A 24,514-nucleotide genomic window follows, 5' to 3' on the forward strand; every position below is an offset into this window, starting at 1 on the left:
TGGAAAACCAATTTTCTTTGAGCTATCTAAGCTCTGTACAGCAACTAAATTGTGAATTTTCTGAATTGCTCTCCATAAATTTACCAAGTCATAAATAAATCCCTTAGAGAGATAAAATTAAACGTGGAAAATAACTTGCTCTCTCCAAATATATTTAAAGCTCTTTAGGGAAAAAAAAAAGGAAAAAATCTAGAATAATAATAACATTATTATTTAAGTTTCACTCAAATGCTACGTCTTCCAGGCAGGGTCTCTGTTCCTCCCACCCGGAAGTGATTCCCTCATTTCTCTCTCCTGATCTCCTTTAGTTCTTTAATTTTTATCCTGAGTGCCTTGTACATGCCACCAGCCTGCAGCTGACTGTAAGCTATTTGAGTTCGGAAGTCATGGTTAATCCTCTTAGCACTAGCCAGGAGGCACTCATTATATGTTGATTAAATAAATGAAGTGAATTTATTATGAAAACATTCCTAATGAGATTGATGTATTTTGGTGTCTCAGGTCCAGAGCTTTGAGGAAGAGACTGGTGATCCTTTTGACATGATGTCGGGAATTACAGGTAAGATTTATTACGGTGTGCAAAGTCATCCATGGCCTTTCAGAAAGATGAACTAGTACTCAACTTTCTTAATATGTATAGCTTAAATTATCTTCAGAAGATGGCATAGCTACTCCTACTGCTATTTACTACCACTACAATTCCTACCTACTATGATTAGGATGGGTTAGCCTGGTGATGGGTATTAAAGAGGGCACGTTCTGCATGGAGCGCTGGGTGTTATGCACAAACAATGAATCATGGAACACTACATCAAAAACTAATGATGTAAAAAAAAAAAAAAAACTAATGATGTAATGTATGGTGATTAACATAACAATAAAAAATTTTAAAAAAAAACCCTACTAGCAATGCCAGTGTACATAAAAATTTCAGGCGACTTACTACAGATATGTCCCACATCCCTGGGCTGATGCAGCATGTGGTTTGTCTCAGATTAACTCTGTGTGATTTGATCAGGAGCGTGGAAGGGATTCCACATAGAACTGGGACTAACTGAGTGAATACTTTCTAACTCCTATTGACAACTGCTTGATGTGACAAAAGTCATATCATTTTACTGGGTCTTAGGTAAGTGGAGGTAATTTTTTAAGTTCTCTGCTAGCCCTTACATTCTAAATTAAGTGATGGTAGGACCTTCATGTTAACTATCTGTGGAAACAAGTTGCCTAGATGTCACTTTCCAAATAATCTCTCAGAATCCTGTTATAGAATCCTAGACAGTAGACAAGGAGGGCTTTCTCTACTCCTCATTCTTAAGCTCCCATTCAGCCATCATTGTGATTCAGCATTTCCATGATCCTATAACAGAGCTAAAAGTAGATAGGGATTAGTGAAGCAAAATAAAGCAGATGAAGCTAGTGCATTTCCTGGAAGAAAATATGCAAATTTTTAATTTAATTTAGTGTGGTGTCAAACACATCTTTTTCATTACAAAGTGTATGTATGGGCCTCATTTTGCTAAATGCTGTTTAGAAATTATGCATTAGTAATTATAGGGTCCTGCTGATTACATAAATTGTTATCCTGCTCTTCGAAGTAATTACCACGTAACCTGCATTGAGGCTTATAAGACAAAAATAAGCATCTGTTTTCCATCTAATTGAATGTTTCTCAATGAAGCTGGAGGTCCCTGTGCCAATAGGAACTGCCTTCCCTGACATTCAATTAAGAGGTCTGCTGATATCATATAAGGCACCTCAATCATTCCAAAAAATGATTTGGAAAGTTAGGCAACAGCACTAACCTACATTAAATTTCAAATTCAGAGAGCAAAGTAAGGTGAGTGAAGGTTAACCTAATGGAGACAATCTGAACAAAAGTAAAGCAAATATAATTTATTACTTTCAAAAACAGTGTCATTAACCAAAGAAAAAATAGGACTGAGAAAAAAAATAAGTAACACTAGTTCTATTTCTATTAATGAGAAAAAGGGGAAAAGATTACTTTTATTTATATATGAATAAATGAATGAATGAATTCATTATATATATGAACAAATTATATATGAATGAATTTATATATGTATATGAATATCAATGAATGAATTTTGACTCAAAGTTACCAAGATGACTTCATTTGAAAATGAAAGTACATGGACTATTTTGACCAATAGGATATGGTGGAAGTGATGCTGTGCTATGTCCAGTGTGTAGCCCTTAACCCACCTGGCTGCTTCCTGGCTCTTGAGATACCTGCTCTTGGAACATCCCTTCATGTTGAGAAAATCCCAAACCACATGGGAATGTCCACTCTGGTGGACAGCCTTGAACGAGCCTCCATGTGAGGCATCCTAGATGTCCAACCCAGTTAGACTTTCAGATGACTCCAGGCCAGATGTCATCTGACTGCCACCACATGAGAGAATCCAATCAACAACCACATAGCTGAGCTGAGTCAACCCAAAGAACCCTGATAGATAATAATCAACTGTGGTTCTAGGGTCACAAGTATTTAAAGGTTTAGTAATACCAAGTGATAGTAAAAATGTGAAACAAACTTACCCATTGTTGGTTGTCAGTTAATCGTCATAAGTACTTGAAGTATAATCTGTCAATGTCACATAATTTTAAAGGTATGCAACTATTCCAGTTCTGCAATTTGACCCATCAGTAGACTCCAGTGTACACACAAGGATTTTGACTGCAAAAATATATTTATAATAACAAACAGCTAGAGGCAGCCTACCTGCCCAAAAGTATAAATTAGCTTTAAAGAAATATGGTACATTTTTACATTAAAATCTACTCAGACTTTATTTTGAAAAATGAAGCAGATATTTATGTGTTGATATGATCTACAGTTGTTAAATGAGAAAAAAAATATGTGCAAAATACCTTATATAGGCATCTCTTTTTATTAAAAAAGTTATCTATTTCTACTGAGGGGAGAAAGTATGCACAGAATGCTTCTGGAAGAATATATAAGAAACTGCTAACGGAAGTACCTTAACAGAAGGGAGACTAACATGTTTTAAATTAATTGGCATCTTTTAATTTTCTTTTGTTACTGTGTGTATATGTTATTTTCATAACACTACTTAGCAAAAAATTCTGGTGATACTATAGGAAATTGACACAATAAAAGTGGGAGATTTTGTTGTTATTAATTCTCTGCTCCCCATGACAACTAGTCCAAAACTTTTGGACACTTTTTGTTTTTTTAATTTTTAAATATATTGTATGTATTTGAGGTATGAAACATGATGATTTGATATACATATACATATTGAAATGACTACCATAATCAAGCTACTCAGCATATCATCTCTTCACACAGTTTCCATTTTGTGTGTGTGGTAAGTGTGCCCAAGATCTACTCTCTTAGCAAATTTTCAATATTTTATACAGTATTAATGACTATAGTCACCAGGTACCTTAGATCTTTAGACTTATCTATATTACCCAATTGTAACTTTATATCCTTTGACCAACATCTCTTCCAAAACTGGGAAATTTTAATATTCCTCTCCGTTTTCTACAGACCAAACATGACATAGTAAAAGGTGATAGGTAATATATTAATATTATAATTGAAAACATGAGCATAATAGAAAAATATTGAAATAAGTATTCTTTCTCAGTGTTCTTGGTATATTTTATTAAAAGAACTAACAACTTGTAAATGCAAAGACTATCTCATTGATTTCTTACATATGCACACATTATGTATAGGCCACCTTATCATGGATAAATGCAGTAATATTCAAATTCAAAAATAAAAATATAAGTAACACTCCCTCCTCCCAACAAACAAAACAAAATACTAAATCCAGGACTTGGGGACTGAGTTCTCCATCCTAAAAAATGTGCAGGAGTTGCTCATTTAAAACTGTAAGTTCAGATTATTTCAATAATAATGATGAATATTTCATATAAAATTGAAGACCTGGAACAGAAGCAGTAATCTGAGGCAAATTCATAGCATTAATTGTTTTCATTATCGAACATGTAAGAACTGAAATAAATTATTTGCCTCAAGACATCATCATAAAAACAGTAGTATAAACGTAATTAGAAGTTAGAGATTAAGAAGCCAGAAATTAATCATGTAGAAAGCAGGAAAAAATAATTTGATAAGTAAAATCAAAGCACTAGTTTTTTGTGTAGGGAATAAAAACAAAGTTGTCAAACCATAGAAGAGAGAAAGGCATACAAATAAAATTAGATAATCAAAATAAAACTAGAGAAAAGACAGAACCACTGATACAGAAAAGAAGTTATATCATTTGCAAAACCCATGTTTAAATTATAAAGGAATACCAATACCAATACAAGTGGTATAATTAAAACTAGGGATAATTAATATGGATGATATTTTAGAAAATGTAAGTATTTATATTACCAAATTTATATTGGCATTATGTTGTCAATATTCATATATACATATCTATTTTAAACCAAAAAAAAATTAAACCAAAAAATTAACAAAGTAACATAATAGAACTGTTAAGTAAACTAATACCATAGAGGGGAAAAATAAACAAAACTTGAGTTTACCAAAAACTATCTCTAAAAGCAGCAAAGAACAATGACAAAATAAAACCAAAATTGTTACATGAGTAGACTCTCAATTTTTCAAGAGATAATTGCTCTTCTGTATAAATCTTCCAGATAATGCAAACATTTGTAAATCTTTCCTGTTCCTTTTAGATTAAAAGAAAAACAACACAAACCTTGATTTCAAAATTGATTAAGATGGCTCACAAAATTGATGAATTTTCCTTATGAATACAGATGTAAACATTTTTCAATAATGAGGATTTAAATGCAGTAAAGCATTAAAAGTATACTAATCCTTGAAAACTAGCTTTCATTTGAACATTTCAGTTTTTTCACAATGGAAAAACTAATTTATCAACTACAATGATAAGTTATTAAAGGAAATAAATGATATGATCAACTTGTTAGCTTAGGAAAAAGATGTGTATGTTTATAAAATATTTCACCGTTTACCAATAGAGCTTTAGATGAATGAAATTTCAGATAGACAATTAAATGCAAAAAACACACCCAAATTATCAAAGGGCTAAAAGTATAAATGTAGATGAATTTTATATAATTTTGGAATAGGAAACTATTTTTAAAGAGTGGCTTAAAATGCAATAGCTAGGGTGCCTGGGTGGCTCAGTTGGTTGAGCGACTGCTTTCGGCTCAGGTCATGATCCCGGGGTCCTGGGATCGAGCCCCACATCGGGCTCCCTGCTCCGCGGGGAGCCTGCTTCTCCCTCTCCCACTCCCCCTGCTTGTGTTCCCTCTCTCGCTGTGTCTCTCTCTGTCAAATAAATAAATAAAATCTTTTTAAAAAAATGCAATAGCTAATTCAATTAATCAATTTTTCACTACCTAACATGGAACACCTATGTATGAAAAACAGTCATAAAAAATTAAAAGGCAAATGACAAGCTGAGAGAAAGAATTAACAAAAACTCTTTGCAAGTAGAAATAGAAGGAAATGTTCTTAGCCTAAGAGGCATCTATCAAATCTTGATAGCAACTATCAATCCTAACAACGAAACCTTCAAGGAAATCCTATTCAACCATGAACAAAACTTGCTGGCACTACTTTTATTCAGCATCAAACTAGAAGTCAAAGCAGAATGACAACACCATGAAGTAAGATGTATATAAACTTAAAAACTGTCCACCTTTGCAGACAAAATAACTGTCCGCGTAGAAATCCCAAGAGAATTAATAGGCATAGTAATAGAATAATAATGTTTAGCAAGTTTGTTGAATGCAAGAGCAAAATGCAAAGATCAGTATTATCTCCAAGCACCACCAGTAACAAATTAGGAAGACACTAAAGAAAAAAGAAAAAGATTTCTTTCACAATTCCAACAACAATAAACCTGTAAGAGTAACTTTGAATATATACAAAGAAGATTCAGGATATTTATTGGGAAAATTATAAAACATTATAAAATATTACCATATCTCATAACAAAGACCTAAATAAAAGCAGAGCTATGTCATGTTCATGAACAGGAACACTCAATATTATAAAGAAGCCAAGTCTTCACTAATAATAAAATTCACAATACAATTTCAATATAAATCCTAATAGGGTTGGTTTTTGTTTTGTTTTATTTTTTTTGTGTGGAACCTACAAGATTGTCCTGAAATTTCTATGTACTAGTAAAGGGCCAAGAAAAGCTAAGATAATAATGAAGATCATGGAGGAGGAATTTGTGCTACTAGAAATGAACACTTATATCATAATTGTAAGTAAAGTGTTATGCCACTGTTAAAAATAAATTGGGGGGGGGGGCACCCGGGTGGCTTAGTCAGTTAAACATCTGCCTTCCACTCAGGTCATGATCTCAGGGTCCTGGGATTGAGCCCCACGTCGGGCTCCCTGCTCAATGGGGAGTCTGCTTCTCCCTCTCACTCTCCCTCTGTGCTCTCTCTCTCTCTCTCTCTCTCTCAAATAAATAAATAAAATCTTTTAAAAAATTGTTTTTAAGATGATGAACCAGTGAAATAGAGATTAGAAACAGACCCCTACATGTATGGAAATGAAAAGTCAGAGCAAGCTTTTCAAAACCAGTGGGGAAAAGATGAACATGATTGATACAAAAAATTGGTTATCCATATGAAAAAGATTGAAAATTAAACCCTTAGCTTGTCCCATTGACAAAGATAAATCCAAGTATAGCAAAGGTCTAAATGTGAAAAGCAAAGCATTGGTCCTTACAGAAGAAAATAAAGAAGGGTATATTTATGACCTGAGAGCAAGACACAGTTTCTTGAACGGGACACCCAAAAAACACACGCTATAAAGAGAAATTCTGATAATATGACTTCATTATAAATGTTATTATTGGTTCAAAAAAGACAGCGTAAACAAAGTTCAAAGACCAGTCACAGGTCAATTACACTTCAATTAAAAAACAAAGTCACGAACTAGAAGTTATCTACAATTTATATACAGCAAGGTGTTTATTAAAAAATTAACCTATATAGAAGAAAACGTGCTCTACCCTATTATAATCAAGAACAGATAAATTTAAATGATTAGATACCATTTTAGACTGACAGAATTTTTAAAATTTGATTCTACCAAGTATTGGTGAGAGGGGAGAAATCTTACAGGCTGGGGAGATTATAAATTGGTACAGCCATTTTGCAAAGCAGCTTGGCAAAATCAAGTAAAGTTAAAGATTCACAGACCATTTGACTTAGCCATTTCATGGGTAGCATATGCCCTAGAGAAATCCTCACATATATGCAGATGAATGAACATATAAAAAACATTTTTTTTGCAACACTGAAATAGTGAAAAACTTAAAACAACCTAAAGGCAATCAAATCAGTAAGAATAAGGTTAATGATATCGTAGCATAGTCATAAGAGTAGAATATAATACACCGCAATGATAATAAGCAAACAGGTTAATTTGTCCACATGAAAAAATATCACGAATATAAGGTGGGGGTAAATAAATCACAGTTAGGTGCATACAATATATAAAATATATGTACCTTAGCAACACCTGGTATGCATTACTAATGCACATACCAAGTAAAAGCACAAAAATACACAATGGAAATATAAACACCAAATTCAGGATCCTGGTTAACTCTGGGGAGGAAGGTAAGGAGGAAGGCAATGGGATCAGGAAGGGATAAACCCAGGTAAATAAGACTACTGTATCTATAATGTTTCCTTTAAAAAAAAATCTGAAGTATCTATGGAAAAATGTTAAATTTTAATAGAACTGGATAGAACTGGTAGGTGGTGAGAAGAAATAGATACATGTTGTGTTATTTTCTATACTTTGTACATGTTTGAAATTTCCCAATGCAAGAGAGTTGAACAAAAAATAAAGGTGTCAGTAGGAATTTTATTCAATCAGCTAATGCAAACGAAGCAGTTTTCAACCTCAGTAGTAATCTAAGAAATATACACTAAATATACACTAAAATAGGCAGATGAGTTATTAAATTGATAGAGGTTTAAGAAATCATATAATCTAATGTTGGCAAGAATACACATTGCTTTCTGGAAGGCAACATATAACATATGTATCAGAAACTTTGCAACTGTGTGTATCTTCCTACCTGGGTATGTCCTCTTTGAAGTTACAGGAAGGCAATTATAAAAGAGGTGTGAAAAATTAGAACTAGCTTAAGTGTCCAAAGAAAGGATTGTTTAAGTAAATTGTTTAATTAAATCATGATACATTATATGGGGTATCATGCCATCATCAAAAATGAGAATTGGTATTTCATGCACAGTGGTTAAAAACTTATAATTAAGAGAGAAAAACAAAGCCATAAAATAAAGTGTGTTTTTACAGAAAAATATCTCAATTTGCTTATATAAAATTATATATATAAGCTATATAATACACATAGAATTTGCATATGAAGGGCGCCTGGGTGGCTCAGATGGTTTAGCGTCTGCCTTCTGCTCAGGTCATGATCCTGGGATCCTGGGATCGAGCCTTGCGTCTCTTCGGGCTCCCTGCTCAGCAGGGAGTCTGCTTCTCCCTCTCCCTCTGCTGCTCCCCCTGCTTGTGCTCTCTCTGTCTCTCGATCACTCTCTCTCTCAAATAAATAAATAAAATAAAATTGCATATGAGTTCAACTAGAGTTAATAGTTTGGTGACCATCTCATAGTGATGGGTCTCAGGTAATGTATTTTTTTCTTTTTAAATATTTTATATGGTACAAGTTAAAATTTTTAATACAAATTTCTAACCCTCAACCCTCCCACAAAAAAAACAAAAATAGAGAAAGCGCAAGTGTACATGGTACAGACAATGGCAGTCTAGATGATAAGTGACATCTGGTTTTTCCTTCTTTTGCTTCTCTGTATTTGCTAATTTGTCCACAACAGAATAAATAATCACTCAACCAAGATAATGCTAAATGTTCATTTTCACAAACTGAGTATATTTGGGGATTGAGTGAGAGCTAAATTATTAAGGTTTTGCTAATAGGGTTTTTGCTCCAAAGCAGATTTGGAAAAGGTAGCTTTGAAGAGGTCCCTTTTATATCCTGTCTCCCAGTTGGCCTTTTGGTCTTCTTCCTTATCAGTTACCACTATATTAGATTCTGTTTATTCTCTTTCAATTTCTCATTCTCATTCTCTCTCTCTCTCTTATCACTCTGTTATTTCAAAGGGGCTGGTATACTAATTTAGAAGAACACCAAAAAATAGCCCATTGTCTTTTCTTAAGCAGAAAATTCTGCTGTGGAGTCCCTACCACTCTTCCTCCTTTCTCTTCTCTACCTGTAAACTCTCCCTTTATGCTATTGCTAGCCTTAGTAAATAACACCTCTCCAGGACTCATCTGGAAAAACAGTAACCATTTGCTTATGCCTCTCTCCTTTACATTAAATTATGTTCTGCTTGAGAATAGGAATCTTGTCTTATTTACCTGCCATCCCTACGCCTAGCACAGTGCCTGACCCATCAGGGAACAGCATACATGACACCATCTAAGTTTCTCTTACCTTAGCCAGAAGAGTTTCCATTCAAATTCACCAGTGGTGATTTAATGTTGCAACAGTGCACTGTGGGCAGAGTATAATGATTATCTTAAAATATAGCACATGGTATTTTTAATGATTTTACTGGCATGGATTTCAGTATTTATAAATTAGGACTGTATCCAATATGTGTCTTCCTTTCAAATCTATGAATTGGTGCTTTCTTTTTGCATGTTGCATTTAGTCCTAAGTAATGTAGACTTAATTTATTTTGGTTTTGCACACATTCCAGCAACATCTCTCAGAAAGTTGTTTTCCCTGAATATACACGGAATCTGTTGCTTAATTCTATAATCCAATCAATTATTATTAGGAAGCGGTTCATTGTTAATTAAAAGTTTATATTTGATACCCACATTTGCAGTGTCCTGAGCAGTTTCAATTACATTATTTAATGTAATCACCATAGTAGTCTTTCCTCTTTAAAAATAAGACATCAACAAATTAAGCAACTTGCCTGAGTTTACACAGGTGGCAAAGGAAAGACCAAAATTCAGGTTAAGATCTTTTGAATTCAAATCTAGTTCTCCTTCCATACTGAATTCATTCATTCAATGAATATTTAATGAGTGCTTATACATGTAAGAACCTGGTCTAGGTTCTGGGGATGCAAATGAAAGCAAAACAGAACTTAGTCTCGTGGAGCTTGTGAATTTCAGGAGAAACCAATTAATTATTGAATTACAATTGCGATGTGTCGTGAAGGAAAAGCAAAAGATAAATCGAAAGCTACTAACATCTGCGAAAGAGCCAAGTGCAGATTTGAGTGCCCTGCTAAAGCATCCCTTTAAATTCTTGGCAACATTTATTGAGCGCTTACTCCATGCCAGGTGCCATTCCAGGCACTTTACATGTATTAATTCATTGAATCCTCCCTTGGAGGTGGATTCTATCATTACTGTTCCCATTGCACAGATGAGGACACTGAGGTGGAGAGATGGTGTAACGGCCCACAGCCACACACCCAGAGCCCCCGACTGCCTTTCGTTTCTGCCTGGCTTCTGAATTGACTTCGGGAGAATGCACCTGGTCATAAGCTCTTAGCACTTGCCTTAACTTCTAGCGCAGTAAAGCTATTTCAGCAACAAAATTGCTCAAAGATAAACTTAGATCACGAGACTCAGAAGATACTGGTTTCTGTAGTAATTTACACATGAATCTACTTTGCCATCTACAGTTTCATACTTGGATTATCGCCACTGGCCTCCCTGACGATGGGGGTTGCTAACTTGGAGGTAAAAAATGAACTCCTCTGGCACGGAGAAGAGGGGCTCGAGTGCCCATCTCTTCTGTTGTTTGTTTGGTTGGGGTAGTGTTACTTGTTTTCAGAGAATTAGCACGCAGGAAAGAGGGAGAGCCAAAATAAAGGGAACTGATCAATCACCGGTGACTGCCTGTTCACAAAACAGATTAGGACCGAGACAATGGGGGAGACCAAGCCTCAGTGGCCCTGTCCCTTGGCTCAGTCACCTGGCCTCCATTTGAGTCCAATTGCTTAATTTTCTACACGCCCCACGAAAGGCAATTCCCATGCTGCTCTGTGTCTTCTTTATATTTCTCCATAATGCTGTCTCTGGCTGTTTAACTGCGGCAGGCTTTATGATAAGGGTTGTTTGCTTTTTCTTTCTTGGCAGTAGGCAAAGACTTAATTTTAAAAGACACACTCAAACTCAAACAGCCCTGAACGACTTACACGGAAAGCAGGGTGTTTTCTAGGCTTGTTTTTGAAATATTACAATTTTTTTATTAGGCAATTTTATCATTGTTATAAATAAGTAATTGTACTGGGGAGAAGGGATAATCCTTATTTAATTAAATTCATCTATACTCCCAGGTTGGCAGCAACAAAACATATGTGAGACTAATACCCACAGCCTGCCGCTTTGCATGTGCAATTAAAAATTCACTCTACAGTAGCTCTGGCAGTTTAGTGTTGCTTTTGGCATTTACAAATTCTTTTATTTTGTGACTTTTTTTTTTTACCATACACATATGCTGGAGCAGATGTTGCTTATTTGTTGTTTATTCAAATCTGTAGGCTCTGGCAGCTAACTCCATTGTTCTGTAATGAAGCTTTATTCACTGTCCTGTATTAGGACCCAGCGCCTGCACGAGAGGCTGCCTTAGTTCCCAGTAGGATGCCACAGTTATTGCCCTTGTAGTTGGCTGTTTATAGTTGGAAGCTTGTGCTGAGGGAAGGAAACCACCACAACAAAGAGCTGGGTGGTTACGGTTGGGGGGGAGTGGGAGGGAACAGGCAGGAAGGTCACCCTGCCACGCTCCGCTCTGTGGTTCTGCCCCGGTGGCCTCAGCCTGGCGCCCGGACTCTACGGCTGTGGGGATCGGGTATCTGAAGCTCCTTCTCTGGCTCCTTCTCTTCCTTGGCTTTCTTTCTCCCTTTCTAGTTATTTAATTCATTCGCAAGCAGGGCGTCTACTGCGACTCCCCACCCGCACCCCACCCCCTTATTTCCAGCACCCTCGTGGATTCCTTAAGGGCCACATTTAGCCAGAGGAGCTCTGTCCAGTGCAAAACTGTTTCTTGCATGTATCACACCCTCATCATCTCCTTCTTCATCCACATACTGTTTCTGGCTGCCCGTGTCGTGGGGGAAGCCACACTTCATAAAGTCGAGAATGTCAGGTCCACGTTGACCAAAATAAAGACCTGCTGATCCCTTGAGCTCCGATGCCAATTTTGCCTTCTGGAAAACCCCTGTCTTGGCCAGGAGGCAATCAATCAGAGATGTAACCACCTCCATCTGGCACATTATGACATGGAACCTCACTATTAACACATTTGTGATTCATCTTGTCCCAATGAGTGGTGCCAGGGATCAAACCACATCCTCCCTCCCCGTGGCAGCTGGGAGCACTCTAGCTTCCCAGCATGCAGAGTTAACACATTGGCTCCTGTGACATCGCAAGTAACAATTCTTTTAATTATCACACCTTCCCTCCCTCTCCCCACCCACTCCACAGACATTTTGGCACCATGGGGATATTTTGCAGCCGGCAATCAGTACTTTTCTTAATTGACTGAGTATGTTCCAATAGTGTGGAGCCTGGTATTATCCACTATGGAATGAAAGGGGCAGTTGCTTGATGCTAAGTTCTGTAGATACAACACCCTCCACCGTCTTTGGTGGCTTTTACGTCCATAAGGATGTTGTTGTGTTTATTCATATTTTTTAAAAATTATTTCTCTCAATTGTCTCTAAATGAATGTGAATCTCCTTAGGATTGAATTCAAAGCCTGTCGCATTCTGGCCTCAGTCCATCCTGGCAGTCTCGCTTCCTCTCCCGTAGCCTGCACTGCATATATGGGGTTGCTCAGTGGCCTCCAGCGTTCCCCACCTTTCCGTCTCTGCAATGCATTGCTTCTTTTTCACGAAATCCCCCTCCAGTCTCCTTTTCCACCTGCCAAATGTCACCCATCCTCAGTATCTCGGTTCATTGATGACTCTTCTATCACTTCCTCCAAGAACTCTGTTCCCTGGGGATACACCTTCTTCAGTGCTCCCCTAAATTTTGACATATGCCTTTCTCTAGGCCTTAACACAGTTTGCCTTGAATTATAATTAGCTGGTGTAAGACACAGGTCCCTAACGAGACTGTTACTTCTTTTAAGGATTCTCTCCATACATCTCCATAGCTAAGGGTTGGCGTCACATCTACAGAGGGGTCAGCATGAGGAATGAGTTTAAGGAATGAGCGTACATCTTCACTGAGCATTCTGGGTGCCAGGCACTCTACAAAGCACTTTACATTCTTAATTTATCATCAAAACAGCCATGGGGGTAGGTGGGTTTTACTCCCATTTTATAGATGAGAAAACCGAGCTCAGAGAGGATAAGTAATTGGGATCAATCTAGCTCAGCTAATGAGTGACTGAGCTGGGATTCACAGTTCTGTCTGACCCCAAGCTTTTATTCTTGCTAAAACACTTCTCTGTTTCCCTAGCAAAAATTTTAATGTTGTTATGTTAGAATAGCCAAGATACCACCATAATATAAAAATGTAGGTAGAACTACTCTGATAGTTCCAGAGAGAAAGCACTGCTGTATTTCTAAGGAAATATTAAAATCAACATATATTCACATGGTTGAAATCATCTACACCAACAAAGGGAGCAAAGTGAAGTTTATGACTTAACCAAGGGTTGAGTTTAATATTTAAATTCAGACTTAATACATAATAATAATGGTTATTATTATTATATTAATATTATAATATTATTATTCACACCCCCACAGAACTTGCTAGATATGAAATAAACAGGAGTGTTCCTTGCCATGCCCCTTATAAAATTTTTTGGTTTAACAAGCGATGTGTTCTAAAGTGTTTTCAGAAGATAGTTTATGCCAGATATGAAACCAAGAATGCTTTATTTCATTTTAGCCTGAGAGATTGTGTTGGAAGGGGATTTGAAAATCACTCTCTCACTGATGTTTTCAATCCTGGATTGGCGATTATGCAGGGAAGGGAGGGTGTGGCTCAGGTAGTTGATGGAAGCACCAAAGATGAAAGAAGGACAGTAAGGAAGGACAGCGTTTCAGATGCTCTTTCTCTTGTGTTTTATCCCCTATTCTTACCCCAGCTCAGCCCTCCCACTTCTCTACTCCTTTCTATGTCCCTTTGATCACTGGCCAAGTGCTCCTGTAAAACCTTTCCAGGTGAAATAAGGTCATTAATTAACAAGGCCATTAATCAGGAAACCAGGCCATTAATTAAAAGGTGGTTTGTTTTGTTTTGTTTTTGCCAGAAGTCCCAGGTTATATGAAGTAGTCTGAAGATCAGTGGCTTGGGAAAGCACAAGGGGGAAATCATAGCTTCCCAGCTCCTTTTTCAGTATCTGTCAGAAGGAAGTTCCAATTCTTGTCCAGTGTAGCAAGCATCATCCTGTAGGCACAAGGCTCTAGAAAAGGTTGAGCAAACAGGGTATCCCACTGAAAAGGAAACCAGTGCTAGAAGAGGCTTTGAGTATTAGGATTTTTCCTTCCATAACTGATCATATCCTGGTTGTTCTCCTCACCTTGGAAAGAGAGTTGGCATCTCCCCCTCCCAGCCTTCCCTGGGCAAGTTGAAGCCAGAGGTAAGGCTCATTCTTCTTCCTGGGTAGAGAGGTTAAAGAGAGGCACCGAGCCAGAACAGCTGAGATTTTGATTGGTTTCTTCCGCTGCCAACTCTAGTCAGCTTCTGGTGCCCACACAGACGTCAACGATCATATCTGACATGGTCTATTTCCTGCAGCATGTGAAATTTGCCCACCTGCATGGCAATCCCACAGGTTTAACCTTGATCGGGGTCTGACGCTTTAACCAATGGGCTTTACAATTTATTTTATAAAATACAAAATGGTATGAAGTTGTAGATACTCTATTTTCATTAAATGATTTTCTTTCAAAAATGTGTAGAGTTGGTCTCCAGGGACTTTCAAAGTTCAGTTTTTATCATTATTTTTTCTATTATATTAATAAATAATACTGATAGTGTAAATTCTTGCATTCTGAGAAAGAAAACTATTTCAAAAACCATTATTTGCTCTTTGTTAACTGGAAAGTGAATGAATTATGATTTCCTAGCAGTTGGAAGACCCTGACACACATACCCTTTTAACCTAGTGGGGGACCTGATAGCTACTAGAAGCTCAAAACGGTTTGTTCAATGGATGAATGAGATCGACAAAGATTTCCCAGGAGTTGTACTTCCGCCTATGATAAAAAGACAATCGAGCTCATCCCGAAATGTCTGAAATCATAAAGACAGAGGGACAGACAGAAACTCATGATGTCCAATGCGCTGAGGCTTAAATGAAACCAAGGTCACACAGATAAAACTTTGCAAAGATAATGCAATCCACTATCCTAGGTTTCTGTTGATCTGACTTGATATGGAGAAAGAGCTTTGAATTTAGAGAAATAAAAGATTTTTTATGTCCATCAGACACTCATTTTCAAATATATCAACTATCGTATCGATAGAGGAGTTCATCAGGGAAATTGAAGAAACTGAAGGTTTACAATGGAGATACTGAATAAAAGATATGGATCAAGATTCTTCTGGAAAAGCATTTTTTTTCTTATTGTTTATTTTCCTTTGTGCACATTGCCAACTCTTTCTACACCTTCCAATACCTTCTCAGTACTTTTTTTTTTTTCAGTAAAATTTTACCTCATTTAGGCTAGCAAGTCTGATAATTTCAGTGAACTCTTCACATCTACCCTTACGGTAATTTTCATTCTTTTTTTCTCTGGATGGGATGATTTCTAAGCCTGCTATGAAGCAGTCAACCTTGAGATTCTTTCCTTTGCCTTTTTCTTGGGTTAGATTCTCTCTTTCTTAGAGCTCAAGTCTTCTCTTTTCTCTCTTTGAATTCTTTTTGTTGTTGTTGCTGCTGTTCATAGAACATCCTCCACTGATTTCATTAGATAAAAAGGATGTAGAATCAGAGAATAAAGCCCTGCCCTCAGTGTGCCGTTTGCATCAGATAGTGGCCCTTTCATGCCTGATGCAGTTATCATTCTAGGATATCTTGGCAACATCACCTTGGAAATTCCTTTGGGTTTTATCTTCGTTGGATCTCCAGTTTTTTGTTTTTGTTTTTGTTTGGTACTTCTCTGTCTTGATGGATGCCTTCACTTTGATGAAAGAATATCTCTAGTAGCTTCCTAAGAAGTATGCGAAAAGGGTAAACTTCCTAAGATGTTGTGTATCTGAAAATGTCTTTATCCTGCCCTCACACTTGATTGGTAAGTTGGCTCAGCATCAAATTCTACATTCTTTTCCTGCAGAATTCTGAAGGCTTTGCAGCACTGTTTTCTTGCTTCCAATGTTATAGTGTTGAGAAGTCTAAAGCCAAGGTGAATGCTGTTTTATTTTTCTGTCTTGTTAGAAGTTTAAAGATTTTCTCATTGTCTCTAGTGTTCTGAAATTTCATAATGACATGTGTGAGCCTATTTCTATCCACTGGACTCAGTGACCAGGATCCATTTTAATCACAAATACATGTCCTTCAATTTCAAATTATTTGTTAATCATTTTTAACACCTTTTTCTCATTCTGAAAATTCTATAATTTGCATATTGGCACTAACGAACTAAGTCTTCTGCTTTTCTCAAATTTGCTCTCCCGCTTTCCTTTTCTAAAAAGTTGGATTGAGGGGCGCCTGGGTGGCTCAGTTGGTTAAGCGACTGCCTTCGGCTCAGGTCATGATCCTGGAGTCCCGGGATCGAGTCCCACATCGGGCTCCCTGCTCAGCGGGGAGTCTGCTTCTCCCTCTGACCCTCTTCCCTCTCGTGCTCTCTGTCTCTCATTCTATCTCTCAAATAAATAAATAAAATTTAAAATAAATAAATAAATAAAATAAAATAAAAAGTTGGATTGAATCTTTGTTAGATCCCTATTTTTTTTGGTACTTGTCTGTCTTGGGGATGCCTTCACTTTGATGGAGGAATATTTCTAGTAGCTTTCCAAAAAGTATGCTATTCTTAAAGTTAGGTGTTTTCATCTCCTTCTAGTTCTCCCCTCATGCATTTTTATGTATTCTTCAATTTATTTTTATAATAACTTTATTGAGATATAATTTATATATGATAAAATTCACCCTTATCATAGGTACCAATTCAAAGGTTTTTAGTGTATTCACAGTTGTGTAACCATCATCACTAATTTTAGAAGACTTTCATCACCCCAAAAATAAGCCCCATACCCATTATCAGTCATTTCTTCATTTCCGATGCTCCCTCTCCCTATGACAATTGCTAATCTACTTTTTGGTTCAGTGTCGATTCTGGCCATTTCATATCGTGGAATTGTACAATTTGTGATCTTCTGTGACTGGCTTCTTTCACTTAGCATAACATTTTTGAGATTCATCCATGTTGTAGCATATATCCATACTTTATTCCTTTTGCTATGGATGAATAATAACCTATTGTATGGATATGCCACATTTAATTTATCCGTTCATCAGTTGATAGACATTTGGGTGGTTCCCACATTTTGGCTATCATGAATAATGCTTCCTTGAACATTTATGTATAAGTTTTTGTGTAGATGTACATTTTTATTCCTCCTGGGTAGATACCTAGGAATGAGATTGCTGGGCCATATGGTTGCTTTCTGTTTAACATTTTAAACAATTGTCAAATTGTTTTCCAAAGCAGCTATGCCATTTCACAGTCCTACAAGAGAGCTGCCACACAGGTCCAACAGTGACAATTCTCCAGGAATGGGGCTTTCGCTTCCCTTCTGCTTGCTCCAATAAGTGCTAGAGCTGTTGGTTTTCATAGCTCTCATTACTCCAAGGGTACTGGGTTTTAGCGCTAATGTAGTTAGAGCTGGGGAGAGGATGACAGGATTCAGGTAAGGTAAGATACCACAAAGTGCACTGTTCTTACTTATATACAGCTATTCTTTTCTTGAATATAGTTCCTTAGATTGCTGCAGGACTTTGGTTAATTTCTAGAGTTCTGAATGAGTTAATTTTGACAATTCTTGCCAATGTTCATGTTGCTTTTATGGAGTAATAGGGTTTGAAGGTCTAGAGGTACTTCTCTCTCTTTATGTCTTTGTAATAAAACACATTTCTTTACTGGAGCTTTCGTAGGATATTTGCAAGAAAAAATTACGTGTTCATTCTAACATTTTAGCCCAGACCCTACATTTGTGTTATTATTCAGTAACAATGGATTTTAAATTTTCTGCTAGTAGAATATCAGGAAGAAAGACACACCAGAAGGAAAGATATTCTTAGTTAAGGCCATCTTTCTTTTAAATTCCCATATGATCAGCAGTCTGTTTTTTTAAGTCTGAAGCCAGATCCAGTAGTTATGTTTATATTTATGTTGTATACCTAATAACACTCTGGACATTCCTGAATTTGAAAAGTGGCTCCTCAGAAATGCAGGTATCATTTTTTAATTTAAATTGCAGGTATCATTTTGAACTCCTTATTGCTTTTTGTACAGCATAAAGATATTAAGTTACATTTGTGTCCTTCTTGTCATTAATAAGAGCTTCGATATTTTCTAGCTCATATGTTTTGTTCCCCACATCATCTGTGCAATAGCTCAAGCAGTCAGGCTTATTACCTTTTTTAGATGCTGGACTTTGGCTCAGAGGAGTTAAGTGACTTGCCAGAGAACAACTGGTTAGTATGCACCAAGGTTAGGAGTTGAATCCAGGTCACCTATATTAAAGTTTAGAGAACTCTTCACTACACCATCCAGTGTCCTTGATCCCAGGTAGGATGGAGTGTTTGATCATTGGTATATACGCCTCATGAATACAGTAATTTTTTCTGTGTGGTTCAACACTGTATGCCCAGATCCTTAGAACATATGCAGATCCTGGTACATAATTGATGTTCAATAAGTATTTATGGAATTAATTAATTAACAAGATAATTTCAGATATTTTTAAAGGTTATAAAAAAATAAAATGGGGGTAATATAGTATAAAGTGTCCTGGCCCAGGGAGCTATATTTTATTGGATAATTAAGGAAGGTTTTCTGAGAAGAAAGTATCAGACACCATTGTCATCTGACTTCACAGAAGTCTGCTTATATTTTGAAACCAACTTCAGAAAGAACCACTGAGAAAACTCATGACTTAGCAGCTACATTTATGCTTTCAGATCACAAGGAATCCTGAACTGTCCTTTCTTGTTCCCTGGACTAGAATGGCAGGGATGGACACTGGACCTCACTGAGGGTCCACTGCTAATAGTTTCCATCACCATCAGCCAAGGGGCTACATGGATATTTCCTTTTAGCTATAAGCTGTAGGCTTGAAAATGTAACTTAGTTCAGGTTAGTTTTATATAAATTTTTGAAAGGAGAATAAGATAGCTTCTAGGACATATATATCGATTAGCAAAATTGTAGAAGTTACCATCGTCCAGAATTAACCTTTAGAAAATAAAGTAATACAGATTCATCAAACACATACTGCCAATATATTCTCATTTCTTCTTTGGGTGTGGATACAGGACTGACTGGAGAAAACTCCAAAGATTTGATATATGTGCTTTATTGGAAAAAGGTCAGGTCACGTGTATTATTTGTGTGACCTATGGTAAGTTATCTGAGGCCCACAAACCTCAAAGCTTCTATTTTCATGATGGGCATGATAAAATTTACCTAACTTGGCCGTTGTAAGAATGAGAGACAACATGTACAGAATATCACAAGTAATAACAGCAAGCAGTAAACGGTAGCTATTAGTACTATTGTTATCAGTATGGATTCATCCCACAGATCATTTGCAAATCCTCTTCTGTCATTTCTGTGGACGAAGATATAAAGACATGATCAGTGATTATCAATGTATTGTCCTTACTCTTTTAAGGAAAATGAAACATTAACTGATTTAAAAGATGGAAATCCTTTCTCTGATGCTTATGAGTAAGGTATGTGTCATTGCTTATACTCTAGTCTTCAGGTAAGATCAAGACTATTACTAGTAACATATTAAGTTCAAAGTAAAGACTAATACAAGTAGTATGTTAGAGTGTACTGGGAATTCTAACTCAGTTTTTTGTTAAGAGGCCTGCTTTGACAGCATTACAAGATCCCTATTATACATACAGATGTGTAAATTGTTAGAATTCTTGCAAATTTCAAGAATTGTGGTTTGTTATCAGTATATTAATAGCATTACCTTCAATTGATCATGGTTTTCGATTGTGACTTTTCTGGATTTTTTAAAAATGTAAATCATTGCTAATTTATTTTTCTTTATTTATTATATTTATGGTTAGCCTTTCAGGGCCCAGTGATGAATATTTACATATCTGGGCTTTTTGCTTTCAGTAAATTAGATTTTTTAACATTCAGGTTCTAGAGCTGTTATGAATCATCGTTACCATTTGTCTTAGAAACTGACCTTGGGGAAAGGTTTGTGTTAAAGTGTTGTATTAAGAAGTATTCCCAGAGGGGCGCCTGGGTGGCTCAGTCATTAAGCGTCTGCCTTCGGCTCAGGTCATGATCCTGGGGTCCTGGGATCAAGCCCTGTATTGGGCTCCCTGCTCGGCGGGAAGCCTGCTTCTCCCTCTCCCAGTCCCCCTGCTTGTGTTCTCTCTCTGGCTGTCTCTCTCTCTGTCAAATAAATAAAATCTTAAAAAAAAAAAAAAAAAGAAGTATTCCCAGAAAAAAAACAAAAAACAAAACAACAACAACAAAAAAAAAAACCAAACATAGGGGACTGAAGAGTGGGACCATGACGAGAAGGAGGTAATACACTTTTTAACACACCCTTCCACACAGCAACACAGATCAAATTTTTTCATCATTTCATTGAGTCCACAGGCAGTATCTGCTATTTTAGCTTTGAAAATAGCTAGTACCTTAAATCACACAGTAGATTCCCCAGACAACCGGAAGAGTAGTTTTCAATGGCTTTTTTTCTGATTTCCTCTGTGCCCAAAGCAGGAAACAGCATGAGGATTATGCACAAGGGAATGAGATAAAAAACACAAGATCAGGAAGGTTTCTCAAATGCATATGCTGGCTGCATAAACACATTAGCTAGTCTTTCAAATAATTGTCAGACTCCCGAACTTCCCCGACCTTCTTTTTGCCTTTTCAAACCTGAGCATTCCATTGATAAGTGGAATGATTTTAATCTTAGTGGTTTGCATATATGGTGTTGTTGGCCCGGTCGTTGTTCCAATCTAGATAATTATATCTTCTCTTCCTCCAGCCCCCTGTTGCTTGTGCTCTGAGTGGCATTCTTCTTCCCTTTTAAGCCGACTGCTCCTGGGCACTATGGCGAGGTGGGAAACAGCTGCAAGGAGCTGTCCCAGAGATGGGTGGGCATTAGTGGTGGGGGCGCTTCAGTGGTGGGAGTGCCCGTCCCAGCACAATTTGTCTATCAACTTGTTCGATAAGTAAAGCATTTGGCATCTTGCCGGAAGAAAAGCCTAGAGACGAAAAAATCTTATGATTAGTCCTATACCCTCAGCAGATGTGCAGCATTGCTCTCATTAGGATGGGGATAACGCCAACGGCTAAAAAGTGATAGACCTTTGCGGAGAAGGTGAGTCATGTAAAGGAGTTTCTCAATCCACAGTATTCATTGAGAACCTATGATAAAATCAGGCTTACAGTTAGAGTGCCCAAAAGTACCCTACCTCTGTGCAGTCGTAAGGATTTCTAAGTTAAGCAAGAGGGGCATTGAAATAGCAACAAACTATCCCCAACAATTTAATTAAAAGAAAACGCATTGTCAGCCCAGAATCAAAACCATCTTGCTTTTCGTGAAGAAAACCTCATTGTGAGTAGAAGTTAAGAGCTCACACAAAATTATTTCAGAGAAAATGCATTCTAGTTGGTCTCCTCCATCAATAGTTGTTCTTTAGGCAAGTTCCTTACCTTCCAAATAATTCAACGTCTCATTTTCTTTCTTTTTTTTTTTTTTTTTTAAGATTTTATTTATTCATTTGACAGAGAGAGAGCACAAGCAGGGGGAGGGACAAAGGCAGAGGGAGAAGTAGGCTCACCGCTGAGCTAGGAGCCCAATGCGAGACTCGATCCCAAGACCATGGGATCATGACCTGAGCTGAAGGCAGACACTTAACCTACTGAGCCACCCAGGCACCACCAATGTCTCATTTTCTAAGGAAAAAAAAAAAAAAACCATACTCTTGTGATTTTCTGATTTATAGTTGTGTTCCCCTCCAATTTTTGCAGTATTTTGCAGGACGCTACTTTATCTAAAATAAGTTCAGTTAACTTGGTTGAGAGAATGGAGATAAAATAATTGGATTTCAGGGAAAAAAAATTGACTTCTTCAGAAGAAATGTGCTTAAATTTACTTCTAATACTACAAATCACTGCAGGAGAAGAAAATATAGTCCCTTTTCTATTTTAGCAACAGAAATGGTGGGAAAAGAATTTCAGAAGCACACTTATATTTATTGTGGTTGCAGAAATTGTACATGCTCTTCAAACATTCCCTGGTTGTTGTAGCCTCCCCGTCATCCTAAGGAAGCCTGGAGAAGGCAGAAGCCATGTTGCTCACAAACTTTTAGGAATTGTCATGCCCTCTTGAATGCCTTAGTGTTATAGGAGCAAGGGCTGTGATGTCTCTACCCAGATCAAAAGTGTAGTCAGTTCTCCAAACTCGAGACCTTTTCTGCTTTGTATATATCTTTCCAGTCACCAACTAATTTGCCCCTCTTCCCCCACAATATGACCAATAGCCCATAACAAATAATTGGGGCTGCTCATGGGAAAATGCAGTGAGGGAAGTTTACATTATTCTTTGGGGGTTCCCTCTCACTCCTTTTCCTCTGAGAAAACAACTCTGCTGGAGGCATCGGGGTGTTTCCATCTCTGGGTACCCACGTTTCACAAAACTTTTGGTCAAGAAAGGGAAGGTACAAATGTTTCTTTGCTGATCCATAGCTCACTTCCAAGACAAAATGCCTCCAGGAGGTTCTTCTCCTTAGAGCAGGTAGAGATGACGTTAAAAGGTCTTGAGCCTAGAAAGCCAAAGGGAGCCAGAAAAAGGGCAGAAGCAGATTTTCAGAAACTTGCCCTCCTTAATTGGGTTATAATGTAGAACACCATAATTATAGTTGAGGATCAAGACTTACCTACAATTATTTCTAATTTGTGAACGAGGAAATCAGTACTCATAAAAGTTAAGGAACTTGCTCAAGTTCACCCAGCTGGCAAGTGTTGGCATCAGGACAAAGCCCAGAACTCTCTGACTCCAAATGGCATGCTCTGCCCAGATCCCATGCTGTAAATAACTTTCTTATACAATGTGCTTTGCTGATGCAGATTGCATTCTATTAGAAGCCAGAATGGATAAGATGGCTTATTACATGTCTCACGAGGGACTGGGTGACACAAAGCATTTCAGAATTCACTCTGGATGACCTGACTGTCCATTGCCTTATATATAATACGCTGAAGAGAGGAAATCCCTCCTCCCACTGCTCCCTGTCTCTGTGTTTACCTTTCTCTTCTTCCAGTTTCTAAAATATACTCATGTTATCTTTAATCTTATATATATTAACCATAATATTTTATTAGTTTTAAAAATAGATTTAGTCTCCTCTCCTTTTCTTTGTCCGTAAATACATGCAAGGTATTCTTTCTCTATCTCCATAGGCTTCGGGGAACCACATTGAGCCAATATGCATACTCATGTTAGATATTTAGGTGCAGGATTGGGGTCATGCTTATTTTCAGGCAATCAAAATTTTGTGATTATAAAATAAAAGGCTTAATGACTACATCTCTAGGCCAACCCTCATACTTTCATGTAGAAGAAAAGAAAGGCCCTTGAGGTTAGTGATTTGCTCCAAGTGCCAGTGATGATTAGTGCCAAATCCAGACCCAAGACTCTCAGTTTTGAATCTTCAATTCTAGTTATTTTATGATTAACAAATTCTCTGCATAACATGGTCCTAATTTATTCTTTGTTTAAACTATATGTGCAAAGCAAAGGTTAAGCAGGTAAATCCACTATACCACAGCATTTTCATGTCAAGAAGAGTGTCTGACTTCTCTTCAGTCCCCAGAATTTACCTTAGTGCCTGGCACAGAGCAAACACTCAAAAATATGTATGCTGACACCAAATAGGTTTTTAAATAAAGCATGTTCTTTAAATATTTAAAAAAATCAGAGTAAGCTTTTCTGAGGATGTCTTTTTTAAATATTTTCCTTTATAAATTTATGTTATAAATGCTTAATCAAAATAAAATGATCTCACCTTAAATTAAAACACTATAATTCAGATTCAGCTAGACTAAATGTTAAAAGAAGTTTCTTTATTTACAGATATTTAGTGATGATAAAAACCTTCAAAGAACTTTGCTAAGACTTCTTTATCTATGGCTCAATCTGTGATTTTTCCAGTGTTAAAAGGAGCCCAAGTTGATTCTAAAATCAAAGAACAGACAGAAGTTCAAGTGGGTTGTAATCTTGGCAAAAACATGT

At 36.9% G+C, this 24,514-nt stretch overlaps 1 protein-coding gene across 1 annotated transcript in view; it reads left to right on the forward strand.

Moving 5' to 3' along the window:
* ITPRID1 (ITPR interacting domain containing 1) overlaps positions 1 to 24,514 on the forward strand; it is a 77,333-nt gene that overhangs the window by 30,386 nt on the left and 22,433 nt on the right. The window contains 1 exon segment of the mRNA XM_035021406.1: positions 502 to 559. Coding sequence (XP_034877297.1) covers positions 502 to 559 — 58 coding nt within the window.

Source organism: Mirounga leonina, unplaced genomic scaffold, assembly GCF_011800145.1.
Source record: "Mirounga leonina isolate KUSES-001 unplaced genomic scaffold, KU_Mleo_1.0 Mir_174, whole genome shotgun sequence".
In the NCBI taxonomy this organism is placed as follows: Eukaryota; Metazoa; Chordata; class Mammalia; order Carnivora; family Phocidae; genus Mirounga; species Mirounga leonina.